This window comes from Antechinus flavipes, chromosome 2 (genome assembly GCF_016432865.1).
Source record: "Antechinus flavipes isolate AdamAnt ecotype Samford, QLD, Australia chromosome 2, AdamAnt_v2, whole genome shotgun sequence".
NCBI classification, from domain to species: domain Eukaryota; kingdom Metazoa; phylum Chordata; class Mammalia; order Dasyuromorphia; family Dasyuridae; genus Antechinus; species Antechinus flavipes.
Window position 1 is genome coordinate 331,845,854 of NC_067399.1, and position 12,952 is coordinate 331,858,805.

The 12,952-nt window shown below is 33.8% G+C and overlaps 1 protein-coding gene and 1 long non-coding RNA gene across 3 annotated transcripts in view; one reads left to right on the forward strand and one right to left on the reverse strand.

Moving 5' to 3' along the window:
• LOC127549600 (uncharacterized) overlaps positions 1-12,952 on the reverse strand; it is a 1,392,683-nt gene that overhangs the window by 1,250,280 nt on the left and 129,451 nt on the right. The window lies entirely within an intron of this gene.
• PRKCH (protein kinase C eta) overlaps positions 1-12,952 on the forward strand; it is a 260,486-nt gene that overhangs the window by 142,966 nt on the left and 104,568 nt on the right. The window contains exons 8-9 of the mRNA XM_051977769.1: positions 4,068-4,211; positions 4,513-4,686. Coding sequence (XP_051833729.1) covers positions 4,068-4,211; positions 4,513-4,686 — 318 coding nt within the window. The remainder of the gene's footprint in view (positions 1-4,067; positions 4,212-4,512; positions 4,687-12,952) is intronic.

Sequence of the window (12,952 nt, forward strand, 5' to 3'; positions counted from 1 at the left end):
AAGCCCACACACTCCTTCCCATATAGTTACTTCTTATAGAGAATCTTAGGACAGAGTATACACTACTTGCTGGAGAAGAGAAAAATAAGAAACTCCCTTTTAATTGATGTGACACCCTGCCCTCATGACAAAAGAAGCATTAAGGGACCCCTCAGGATTTACCATATCACGAGAAAATGCCCAGGACCTTTTAGTATGGGGCTAGAAGCAGCCAGGAAGTTTGTCCCCTTCAAGAGGCCCAAACACATGCTGTCAGCAGACAAGGACTATCTGCCCAACTCAGGTTACACCCAAAAGAACTGAAGTTCAAAATAAAGGGGATCATTATGTGAGGTTACCTAGCCACTTTTAAATTCAATTTTCTGGGGTCAGAAAAATTATATTGAGGGCACTGAAATCTTTGCTCTCCTCCTCTTCCTTCTGCTCCTAATATCTGACATTTATAAATGCTTTACAAGTTACCAAAGAATTTTGCTTCCATTAAACCATTTGATCCTCATAATAACTCTGTGAGGTAGGCAGGCCAAGTATTACTGTCAACAATTTGCAACTGATGAAACCAAGGATTAGAAGAAGTTAACTAGCTTACCTAAGGTTACAGAACTAGTATGGCAGAGCTAAAATGGCTTCCACCTTTGTGTGCCTTCTACACTACTATTTTGTAGCTATATTAATAGAACCTCTTTGGAAAATCATGGAGAAATACTTTGAGGCAGGCAACCACCCCATTTTTCAAGAATGGAAATATGGTGGCTTATGAGGCTAGAATCCAATAAACTTCACATCAATACAAGGCATCATTCTAGGACAGGTTATTCATTAGATGGCTGGTAAGTAGATAAAAAATTTAATGACTACCAGGAATCAGCAGAAATTCTCAAAGAAGTAATTCCAAACTATATTTTTAAAAATATCTTTAAACCTAATCAGAGGAATGAATGCTACAGATATGGCATATCTAGATCTTAGAAAAATATATTATAATACCTCTTGATATCTTTGTGAACAAGATGGGGAAAATGTATGCTAGATGACACTATAGTTAAATGAATTCATATCTAATTAAACTACTCTGTAATCAAATTATTTTATCAATAGCAGCCTAGAATAAGTTTTCTTGTGTATTAGGTGAATCTATCCTTGACCTTATTCTTTTCAGCACTTTTATTAACATCTTAGAAGAAACTATAAAAAGCATGGTTATAAATTTTTCAGATGATTCAAAGCAAGGAAAGCTTAGTGAAATTCTAGATGGCAGAATCAGACTTAAAAAAAAAAAAAAGATTTTACTAGGCTAGAAATAGGAGTTAAGCTCCATAAGACAAAATTAAACCATGAAAAAAAGTAGAAACCCATGCTTCAAATTTCAAAAAAGTATATGCTTCTTCCACTCCTGTAGAATTAAAGTGACTGAAAAAAAAAGACATTGAAGAGATTAATATTCTAAATGAAGAGCTTAAAATGTGGTTATAGTTAAAAAAAATTCAATAATCTCAACCAAAAACAAACAAACAAACAAAAAAACACCAATGAATTTGGCAGAGTTGAGAGAAATAAGATAAATATACAAAACCATGTTATTATGTACTAAAAATAAACTTCAAGAAAATATTTTAAGCTTAATTATAACCAAAAAAATCCAGTGAAATATTTGGGAATTGGTTTTCCAGGGCATTTGATAAAATCTTTCATGAGCTTCATATGGAAATGGGATTCCATAATAGAACTTACTACCTTATCTTCATCCTCAATACTTCTCTGTCTTTTACTTTGTCCTACCTCTTCCAGATGTCTTTCAAATTTGTTGATTTTGTTGTATTCCCTTTGTGCTCCCTCTCCCAACTTGCCTGTACCAGACAGAATAGATTCTAGAGCTGGAGAATATATTACTTCTCTCCTCAGGAGTCGAGGCCGGAGCCTGCAGATAATTGTTAATATGGGGAAAAATATTCCCTTTGTGTCATCAGAAGGATAGTAGGTTACAGAAGCATACATATATAATATACATGTATAGAAATACATATTATATTACATATATTATAAATGTATATATTAAAATGAATTATATATATAACGAAGCATACATTTTCAGACATTGAGTTGTCTGAATGTATTGAGTTGTTTTATTTTGTTATGAAATCATTAGGAAGTAATAATGATTTTTTAAGGAGAAACATTAAAATGTTGAAATTTTAAAATAAAATAAAATTTAAAGTACCAGACTAAAATACAAGATCAAAAAAATGCCATTAGAAACTTCAAAACTGCTATGAAGCTTTGAATTCTGTCCTTATCCCCATCCCCATCCCCACCACTACCAACATCACCATCTCCTTTCTGGACCAAGAAATGAAATAAGGTAATAGTTTTAATACTCAAAAAAATTTTCTACTCAGAGTTCTGTTGGAAAAGAGTAGTTAAATGTGGTTTTTGGCTGAGTCTGAAGGATATGTGGTGCCATTTCATTTACCTCAGGATAATGGTTATTTGAATTTCTGATTCATTACATAGAGGGCAAATTGCCAAGCCTTCTTTAAAATTTATAAGATTTCATTGGCTAAAAGAGCTAAAAGCCATAGACATTTTAGATTTTGGATCTGCCAGGTGGTAGATTCTCTATCATAAATACAATAAATACAAGAAACTTGAAAAATTACGAATCACTTTGCCTTCTAGGTAGCTTCTTATCATGAGGATGGGGGAAGGGATATGATAACTGTGATTGTGTTGTGAAAAAGGGATAGAGCTTGGTAGGATTAGCCCTGTTTGATTGAACACATTCTGTGTTTAGCAATGGCCCCTGAATTCTCTTATCTTGAACTCTTTAGTGCAAATGGGAAAGCTGCTATCTTAAGAAATGGCCAGCAGGTGGCACTCTAAGATGATTATGCTGAATACAAGGTCTGATAGCAAGATGCTGACTCACAGAGTTTCCAAGAAATCATAGAAACCCAGAGCTGGAAAGGATCTCGGAGATCCTTTCCTCTCAGTCAGTGCAGGATTCCCTTCTCTGATTTCTTTGGCATATGAACATCTAGCTTCTGCCAGAACACTTTGAAGAATAAAGACCACTTCAATATTTAATTCAACAAATAATTCTTTAAAAAACAAATTATTATTCATATTTTTTTTGTCTTTACATTACTTACATTTCACCTCCACTCCCTCCAGGAATAGTCCTTTATGACAAAAAGTTTTAAATTGACTGATTAAAATTGAATTTAAAATGAAAAATATGCTCCTAGAACTTGAAGATAGAAGATATATTCTAGTTTTTCTTCTTGGAGAATATGCTTGGTCATTATCAGTTAAGTTTCAATTATTTTGCTGCTGGTTTTTTTTTTCATGATTATTGTTTCTCTTGCTTCCTTAGTCTTGTTTCACTTGACTTTATGAACATTTGTTTAACTTCTCAAGCTTTTCTGTAGTCATCATTATTCCAATTACATTCATGAACCATAACATGTTTTGCCCTTTTCAATCACTAGATATCTGCTTAATTTCCAGTTTCTTGATACTTCTCAAATCACCAAATAGTATTAAGTGCTCTATTATTTGCAGTACTGTGAATTCTGAAGTACCTGGGAGAATAAACAAAATTTTGATCAGTAAAAATTCCTGCTTTCAAGAAGCCTACAATTTAGTAAGAGAGGAGATTAAGGCTAGGAAAGAATAGGCAACTTGCTAAATTCATACAGTTAGTCAGGGACGGAATTGGATAAGAATTAAGATTTTTCTGGTTCCTTCCATGGCACATTGTACCCTTTTTTACACTTAACATTATGAACAAACTCAAATCTAGAGCTGGGGACTTAAAAATGATTTTACCAAAAATGATGGTAAACTAATACAAATCAGGAATTTGGTATTGATAGAACTTTATATAGGGAAATATGGCCTTCTATGAAACAGAAGCAATCCTCTTATCAGTGTTTTATTGGAATATTGATGATGCCCCCATTAGAAGAGATCTTGTTAATCTGGGACTATCCATCACTTTTTAGGTCAAAATATTGTATACTTCCTTTAAGATTTCTGAATAACCATTTTACTCCTTTCTTCTGCAGAAGCTAATTTCCAGATCACCCTTGAAACGACAAGGAAAGGAAAGTGTAAAAGAAGGCAATGGAATTGGTGTAAGCTCATCTAACCGACTCGGTTTTGAAGATTTTGAGTTCATCCGAATGTTGGGAAAGGGCAGTTTTGGGAAGGTTAGTTTTTGCTAAGATTAATAAATGATTTTTTTTATCAAATGGTGATTGTATGATCAAAGAATCATAGATTTAGAGCTAAAGGGACTTTAAAAATTATCTTCTTCAGTCTCCTCATTTTACAACTGAGAAACTGAGACCCAGAATGGGCTGTCTTGTCCCAGGGCGTATAGATAACAAGTGACAAAACCAGGATTCATATCCAAATCCATGTCAAAATCTAGCATCATGCCTCCTTTTTTTCCTCCAGTTATACCCACAATGTGTGTTTCCTAACATTCTTGATTTTGGTTTGCAATAGGTAATGCTTGCCAGAATAAAAGAGACTGGCAACCTCTATGCTGTGAAAGTGTTGAAGAAGGATGTGATCCTCCAGGATGATGATGTAGAGTGCACAATGACGGAGAAAAGGATCCTGGCCCTGGCCCGAAATCACCCTTTCCTTACTCAGTTATTCTGCTGCTTTCAGACTCCTGTAAGTATGATTTGGTATTCAGATTATGTTAACAAGCCTTTTGTTTTGTAAGTTGAATGTAATTGGGTATAGAAATTATAAAGGACCATATTATTAGAATTTTCTTTAATCCAACTTTGTCTTGACAACTGGATCACAATAGCATAAAAATGAGTTTGGGACTAAGTATTAACTAGCAGAACTATTCCTTCCTGCTCCATGACATTAGGTAGGAGATATTTTCTATCTAATTACAAATGCAGATTTACTGGTGGATGAGTTAGAGACTATTTACAAACTTTCTTATAATGGATTTAATGATTATGCAAAAGTTTAAAATCAAAATGCATTTCAGAGAATATTAGTTTTTTTGAGTTTTGTTGACCACTGTTTCCAGTTCTCTGTCTGGTTCTGGGTCAGTCAAGAATATCAATCCAGTAACCAAAATATATCCAGAATATAAAATCTGATACAAAGCCATATTTCCCAAAACTTTTCTAGTGGGTAAAACATTTTTTAACTTAAAAAAAATTCAAGTGTCCTATATGATTAGTTGTACATTACTAATTATTTGTACTATTAATTGTGCTTTAGTTGTAAATTAATAATAATGTCTGTTAAGAAAAAATAAATGACAAAATGCTATTATAAATACAGTAGTCCTTTTAAAGGAACTTGTAGTGATATAGTCCCTGCTCTTAGGGAAATTACATTCTACTGAAGACATATCATCTGTTTAAGATATGCTTGCTTATTATTCTACGCCATTTAATCAGTTAACACTTTTATAATACTGTGACCAATGAGTTGGAAGCCATTGACCTTGAATCCCTCTGGAGAGACTCTTCTAGTCCTAACTTGTTCAAAGGAGCCATGGGATATGGTATTGATTCCAGATATTATTTAGGGATTCAATATTATTTGAATCTTTTCCAGCTTGGTAGGACCAATCATCTCTATGCTCTGATAAAATATCTAAGTGGTAACAACATTCTATTTGTATAGCTCTTTATTGCTTATCAATACCTTGTGCTATAGTAGAGGAAATATTGGTGTTGGGAGTTAAGAAAATCCTAGATTTAATTCTGGCTTTTGACTCATTAACTATTTGAACAAGGAACGACTTTCTTAATATATGAATCCCCAGATTCTTCCAAAATAGGGATAATAAGACCTATAATCAGGAGTATGCTAAGCCAGCTGAAACTGACTTTGGAGAACCTATTATTATATTTTCAATGTGAGTATTTCACATTGGCAAATGCTATGAATCGGGGTTTGATTTATTGTTTTGTTGATTTGGTAGACTTAAAAAAAAAAAGTAATGCCAGTGAAATTTAAAATGTTCTTCAAACATTTTTAGGAAAACATTTTCCAGTGTATCTCTGCCTATTGTCCATGATTTACAAGATGGTTGTCAGGATCAGATGATAAAATGTGTGTAAAGCACTTTGTGCATACTTTACATATTGTAAAATTTTAGTTATTTATTATTTCATTAATATTTCATATTAATTTAATTAATTCATATTATTTCATACCTTGTAAATGTAAGGTTTACAAAGTGATTTATTTCAACAATAATGACTGAAAATGGTAGCATTTCTATAATTTGCAGAGTGCTTTACAAATACTATTTCATTTTATCTTCATTACAAATTGTTGTCCTCATATTAACAATAAGAAAACTGACTTTATTTATTTATGAAGACGTTAAATGTTCAATGCTTAAAATGTCACATAGTTAGCCAATAGAAAGCAGGAAATTTAACCCACATTTCCTAACTCTAGCAACTTAAATAGCTTTTACTCAGCTGGCAAAATTTAAACTTAGATAAAAAATATTTCTTTGGTTGGTGTTCCTCTAACTGATGAAACTAATTTGTTTTGTTTTTAAAAACTGATTCCAGATATGAGTCAGGGATTCAATATTACTTGAAGCTTTTCCAGCTTGATAGGGCCAAACAGCATCTTTATGTCTTGATAAAATATCTAAGTGGTAAGCAATAAAGAGCTATAGAAATGAAATTTGTTTTTACCACTTAGATATTTTAAATTTCTTACCATATACCTGTATAAAAATACTGCTTCTCAAATTTCAAATGACACTACAGTAAAGTGGGGGAAATATTAGGAAGGAATTAACTCTTGGGAAACATTCAGAGCTGTATGTAGCAGGTCTTTAGGAAGCATTTCAGATTATCAAAATGTATTAGAATATATACATTTGTGAAATTATCTGAATGGTAAATGCTATCTCCAGAGTTTCAGACTTTAAGTAAAATTGCAGCATTTTTCCTAGTAGTTATTTCAGACTAGCCCACTAGATGGCATTCATTGCCACAAAGTAATTTTAATTGTTAAGGTAGTGAAGCAAAAAATTTCCATTAAGACTACAGAAACATTGCGTTTAAGAGAAGAATCAGTTGTGAAGCTATAGCAGAGGATCAACTGCCAGGCTTGGAGTCAGGAAGATTCCTCTTCCTTTCTTCCTGAGTTCAAATCTGCCCTCAGACATTTACTAGCTGTATGACTGGGCAAGTCACTTAACTCTATTTACCTGTTTCCTCATCTGTAAAATGAGCTGGAGAAGAAAATGGCATACTATTCCAATATCTCTGCCAAGAATACCCCTAATGGGGTCACAGAGAGTTGAACACAGCTGAACAACAACAAAAAAATTTCTACTTATGAGATGAATTGAAATGGTTTTGGTTTTAAAAAGAAAAAATAATAGCAGCAGGTGCCTTTAAATTAAAAAGAGTGTTTTTTTTTTACATCCACACTGATGAAAATTAAAATATAACTTCTTTTGTCTTTCCTTTTTCTCTACACACATGTATATCACAATTCAAATTTTTGTGGTAATTTATACCTTGTTTCCAAGTCCTGCAACTGAATTTGTACATATTGATATTTATTTTCTGATATTTAACCCAATGCTAACCTTTCCAGATCTCTTTAGATACTGATAAGTTAACCATTCCAGATATATGGACATTTGAGGTCTTAGATTTTACCAGCAACTTCTTTCTTGGACTTTTGTTTCCTATGAACTTTTCCTAGGAGAATAAAATCATAAACTTATAGTTGAAAGGAACCTATTTAGGGCTTTCTAGTATAAATTCTCATTTTAGAGATGAGGAAATTGATGTCCACATACATAAAGTTATTTCCTCAAAGTGCCAAGATAGTAATGATTGGAGGTATGATTTGAATATATGTTATGTGGAGCCAGAGTCTGTGCTCTTGATATTATAATAAATTGCTTGTTCCAAATGCTGTTTTTCTTCCTTTATTGTAGGTATTCTGCATGATCTCTAACTTGGAGAAATATTGGCAATGTTCTTCCTCATTCATCTTTTTTGGTTTAAAGCCCTTTTGATTAAATTGTTGTCATTCTTAGCCATTCAAATTCTTCTGGCCAGGAATTTACTTCAAATATTTCATGCCAGGATCCAGAAATCTAAATCCCATTCCCAAACACTGCCTTCTTAGTCAGTTGTATACTTTACAAATCCACTTTTATCTTTGCAATACCTTGCCTTCAATAGGTACCAGTAAGAAAAGGTCAGTGCCCCTTTTACCTTTATTTTTTTGCCTGAGACTTTTTAATTTTGAGCCTTTAAAGAAGCTATAGTTTCTAAGATGCAGGTGTGAAGATGGCATTCTTGTTATTGATCATCCTTTATTATTGAAAAGGATCAATGACATCCTGAAGATGATATTTTGACTTGTGAGTGAAATTGGGTTTAAGTGAGACAGAACTGCATAAAGTCATTAGCTTCACTCTCTCCTCCAGAACCATTTGAGCGGCAAGACAAGAGCCAGACAACTGGCAAAGGCCTGAGATGCAGTGGATGATCTTGGCCTTTTTAAATTAAGGTTTTTGCCAGGTCTCATTTGTCTGAAGCAATGCCCATTTAATAATTAAAGAATTAAGACAGAAAATGGCCTAGTTTACCAAGCCAAAAGTTTCAATCTGGGAGGGGAAGAAAAGCAATTAGTAAATATCTTTTATATGCAGAATACTGTGTAAGGCACTGGGGAGGGAGATTTACCAGAGGGCACTCATTACAATCATGGGAACAGACTGTGCAAAAGCACAAAATTGGGAGAAGAAACATTAGTTTCATATGTATATAGAATTCATGAAAGCAAATCATCCTACCTTCTACAGTACATCAGAGAGACAGTGGAATGTGAGAACAAGAAAGTGTAGATAGACTGAAAGTCTCAGGACAAAAATAGTTTTAAGTAGAGTGAGGAGTCCTCTCCTATCTACAGAATGGAATTTCATTGTATTAAAGAAGCAGAGCCATTTTTGGGACTTCTTTAAAATAAGGAGTCCTATATTAATAAGTAAGGATCACAGGGTAAATACAGCATTTTTTTTATCCTGATGTGTGAACAAGTGTGTGATTCTGTAAGAACTTGAGTACAGTTTAAATGATCCCCAAATATAGTAAAGAGATGTGTAGTTGGAAGTAAGTTGCAGAGTATTAATCATTCAATTCAATCAGTATTTTTATTACTATATATTTTTATATCACCTTCATTTCCAAATCTCTCTTTTCCCTCTGATCTTTTCAACAAGTCTTTCTTACCTTTCTCCTTTAGGGCTAAACAGTTATATAAATTTTTTTATTTTAAAATTTTATTTTAAAATTATCATTGTTGTTTTTTCTCTTTGTATTATTTTTTGCCATTGTGCACTTTTTTTCCTGATTCTGCTGACTTCACTTTATCAGTTCACATAATTCTTACCATGCTTCCCTTTTTTCATCGTGTTCATCATTTCTTAGAATACTACGTAGGAACAGCAAGTAGGTAGGTATGACTGTAATAGGAAGAATATGCTACGGAATAATGTACAATAAGCAGAAAAGGAGCTAGAAAATGAAGGACTTCAAATGCCAGTAAGGTTTAGATTTTCTTCTAATTGGAAGAGTTAGAATTAGGAAGCCACTGAAATGAGGAGAGTGATATGGGTAGTTCTCTGCTTTCAGGAATATCAGTCCAGCAACTCTGGAAGATGAAATGGAGGAAGAAGCTGAATTCAGGGAGACATCTGGTTTACCGCAATAATCTAGGCAGAGGAAGATTAATGTTTGAATTAGGGTGGTAGTAATGTGAATGGAGAGCAAAGGATGAATAAAAAGGATAAAAGGGAGATAGAGTTGGCAGACTTTTGTACTTTATTGTATATGAAAGAAGAGAGAGAGTATGAGACAGTTAAAAGTTTTTGAGAGTAAAAAGCTTTTGAACCTAAGTGACCAAAATTGACTTGACCTGAAAAAATGGCATGCAAAATATCATTATTTGTGTGACTAGAAAAGAAATTAGAGTGGCCATTTAATGAAATTGAAAGCTAGCAAATGAATCATCTGTATGCTATATAGATATCTAAGAAAAATTAGAAAACAGAAGAAGGATCCCAAGGAGTTTGAGAGACCCACCATGAAATTTTTGGACAAAAATTTATCAGAATGCAAGAGTTTGGATGGCATAAGAATTGGACATTAAACACTTCCTAGCTTTATGACCCTCCGCAAGTCACTTGACCCCAATTGCCTCACCAAAAGAGAGAGAGAGAGAGAGACAGAGAGAGAGAAAGAGAGAGACAGAGAGAGAGAATGAGTGAGTTGGACATTAAAGGATTGTCCATCAATTGGGGAATTGTGAATGAACACATTGTGGCATATGATTATTATGGAATATTCTTGTGCTATAAGAAATGGTGAGCATGATAGTTTCAAAAAATCTAGAAAGACTTTATTTGAACTGATGCAAAGTGAAGTGAGCAGAACCAGATCATTATACAAAGTAATAGCAATAATATAACAATGATCAACTGTGAATGATTATCTATTATGAGTAATATAATGACCCAAGACAATTCTGACAAAAAGTCCTGTCACCTCTAGAGAAAAAACTAATGGAGTTGGAATGCAGATCAAATAATACTTAAAAAAACAAACAAACAAACTTTGATTTTATTAGGATTGGGGGAGGGGAGAGTCTGTTTTCTTTCACAACCTAAAATGTAAAAAAGAAATATTGTTTATCATATTTTGGTATTAGATAAGTCAAGAGAGAAAATTTCCAGCAGAGGAGACTGGAGAAAGTTTTATAGTAGAGGTCTCATTGTCACAAGTGTGGCCAAAAAGACTGATCTCAAGATATTCTTCATTTATCTTAATGTCAGATTTATATTATCTTACCAAAAGCTTGTTTTAAAAAGGGAGAAAGAAGCTTTAGAGGTAGGAGAAAGGAAGAGCAAATACTAGTCAGGTGGGCCACTGAACACAAACTAAATCATTTCATTCAGTTAGGAAATGTTTTTGAATAGCTGACAGTAGGGGAATGTAGAGCAGTGAATATAAGACAACATTTGTGCTGGGTACCACAGAGCCTGCTTTTATTATGAGCTTCAAAACCATGCTTTACTGGCAAGTATCAGTGGTTTGAACCACCTCTTTAATGAAATGAATTGATGTAATTCATCATATTTTTTAATACTTAAATTTAAATCTGGTGTTTCTTTGTGGAAAGTCTGTCTAGAGCCCTGCCCACATTTTATCTGTGCCACCGGAAATGCAGTTTCTCCCTTAAAAGTGACAAAAGTCCAGTGTTCTTTCTCCCTACTAATGTCCTTGGCCCACTGGCTATCAGTTCCTTTCAGGAAAAGGTCCCAATTACTACATCAGGCTTTGTCCAGGTCAGTGGAATTTGCAAATCTCAGCTACTCTTCATTTATCTTCTTTGTCCCAGTGCAGTTTGCATGAGTCGTTGCCAAAGTAGCAAAACTTGAGTTGTTGGCAGAGGCTCATCCCTTTCAGTAATAAACTGCCTTCTCAGATATTCTCAAACAAAGCCCTATTGTACTTTAGAGGTATAGTCTGACACCACCTCAGAACCTCAACAGTGTCATTTTACCGAGATGAGATGGATTTCAGAATGCTTACATTGTACTTATTGTATGCTATGAAAAAACACCTCCTATTCATGAAATGAATACAAATACATCATTTGTCTGTACTGTTTTTCAGTTCTTATTATATCACATAGGATATAAACAGGGCTGGAGTCTTTCCCTCCCCTTTGAATTTAACATTTTAAGGTCCTACTAAGTAGAAGGCATTGTGCAGCTTTTCTCTTGAAGGCAGCTTGGTGATACAATGGATACAATACAGGTCCTAAAGTCAGTAATAACCTGAGTTCATATCCAATCTCAGGCACCTAATTTTTGTCTTTCTCAGTTTCCTCAACTGTAAACATTTGCTTATTTGCCTTGTTGCAAGGGAAAAATGAGATAATATTTTTAAAGTCCTTGTTGCACAGTACCTGACACATAGGAGATAACTTTGAGGAAACTGAAGAAAACAGAAATTAGGTGACTTGGCTATAGTTATTGTGTAGCTTTTCCCATAGAGACAGCTAGGTGACATAATGTATATAATATAGGGCCTGAAGTCAGTAATACCTTCGTCAATCATCTCTATGTAGTTGATATTTATGTCAGTCTCTGTTCCCTATTTCTTTCCTGAATTCCATAAATTAATTTCCAACTGGTTTCCAGATGTCCTGCCAACTCCTCAGACTTAATATGTTTAAAACTCAGCTTGTCCCCAAATGCTGCCTTTCCTCCTGACCTCATTATTTCTGTTAATGATGACACTAATCTCTGTCACCCTAGATTAATATCTTAGAATTATCTTTGACTTCTTCCTTTCCTGAGTTGTCTAATCAGTTATATCTTTAAAATACCTCTTGAACCTTGCTTCTCCTTTAGATTCACTTTGTCATCATCCTGTTGTTATTTATTTGGTTCATTTACTTATTTTTATGTCTTATTCTTCTTGGTTCCTTTTGGGGGTTTTCTTTACATAGATACTAGAGGGAATTTCTATTTTCTTCTCCAGTTCATTTTACAAATGAAAAATTGAGGCAAACAGGGCTAAGTGACTTGTTCATGGTCACATAGCTAATAAGTTTCTGAGGCCAGATTTTAACTTAGGAAAATGAGCCTTCTTGATCAAAGATTAGGGCTCTACCTACTACGCTACTTAACTGCCCTAGTTCAGGCCTTTCACCTAGGCCATATTAGTAGCATTTTAATTAGTTTTACAATCTCTGGTTTACCCCTACTTCATTTTGTTTTACTGCTTCCACTTTCCTTAGTCTTCCCAATGTACCATTCCAATTATGTCATTTCCTTGCTCGATAACTTTGAATAGATTCCTATTATCTGTGATATCCAGACTCATTCACCTAGAATTTTAAA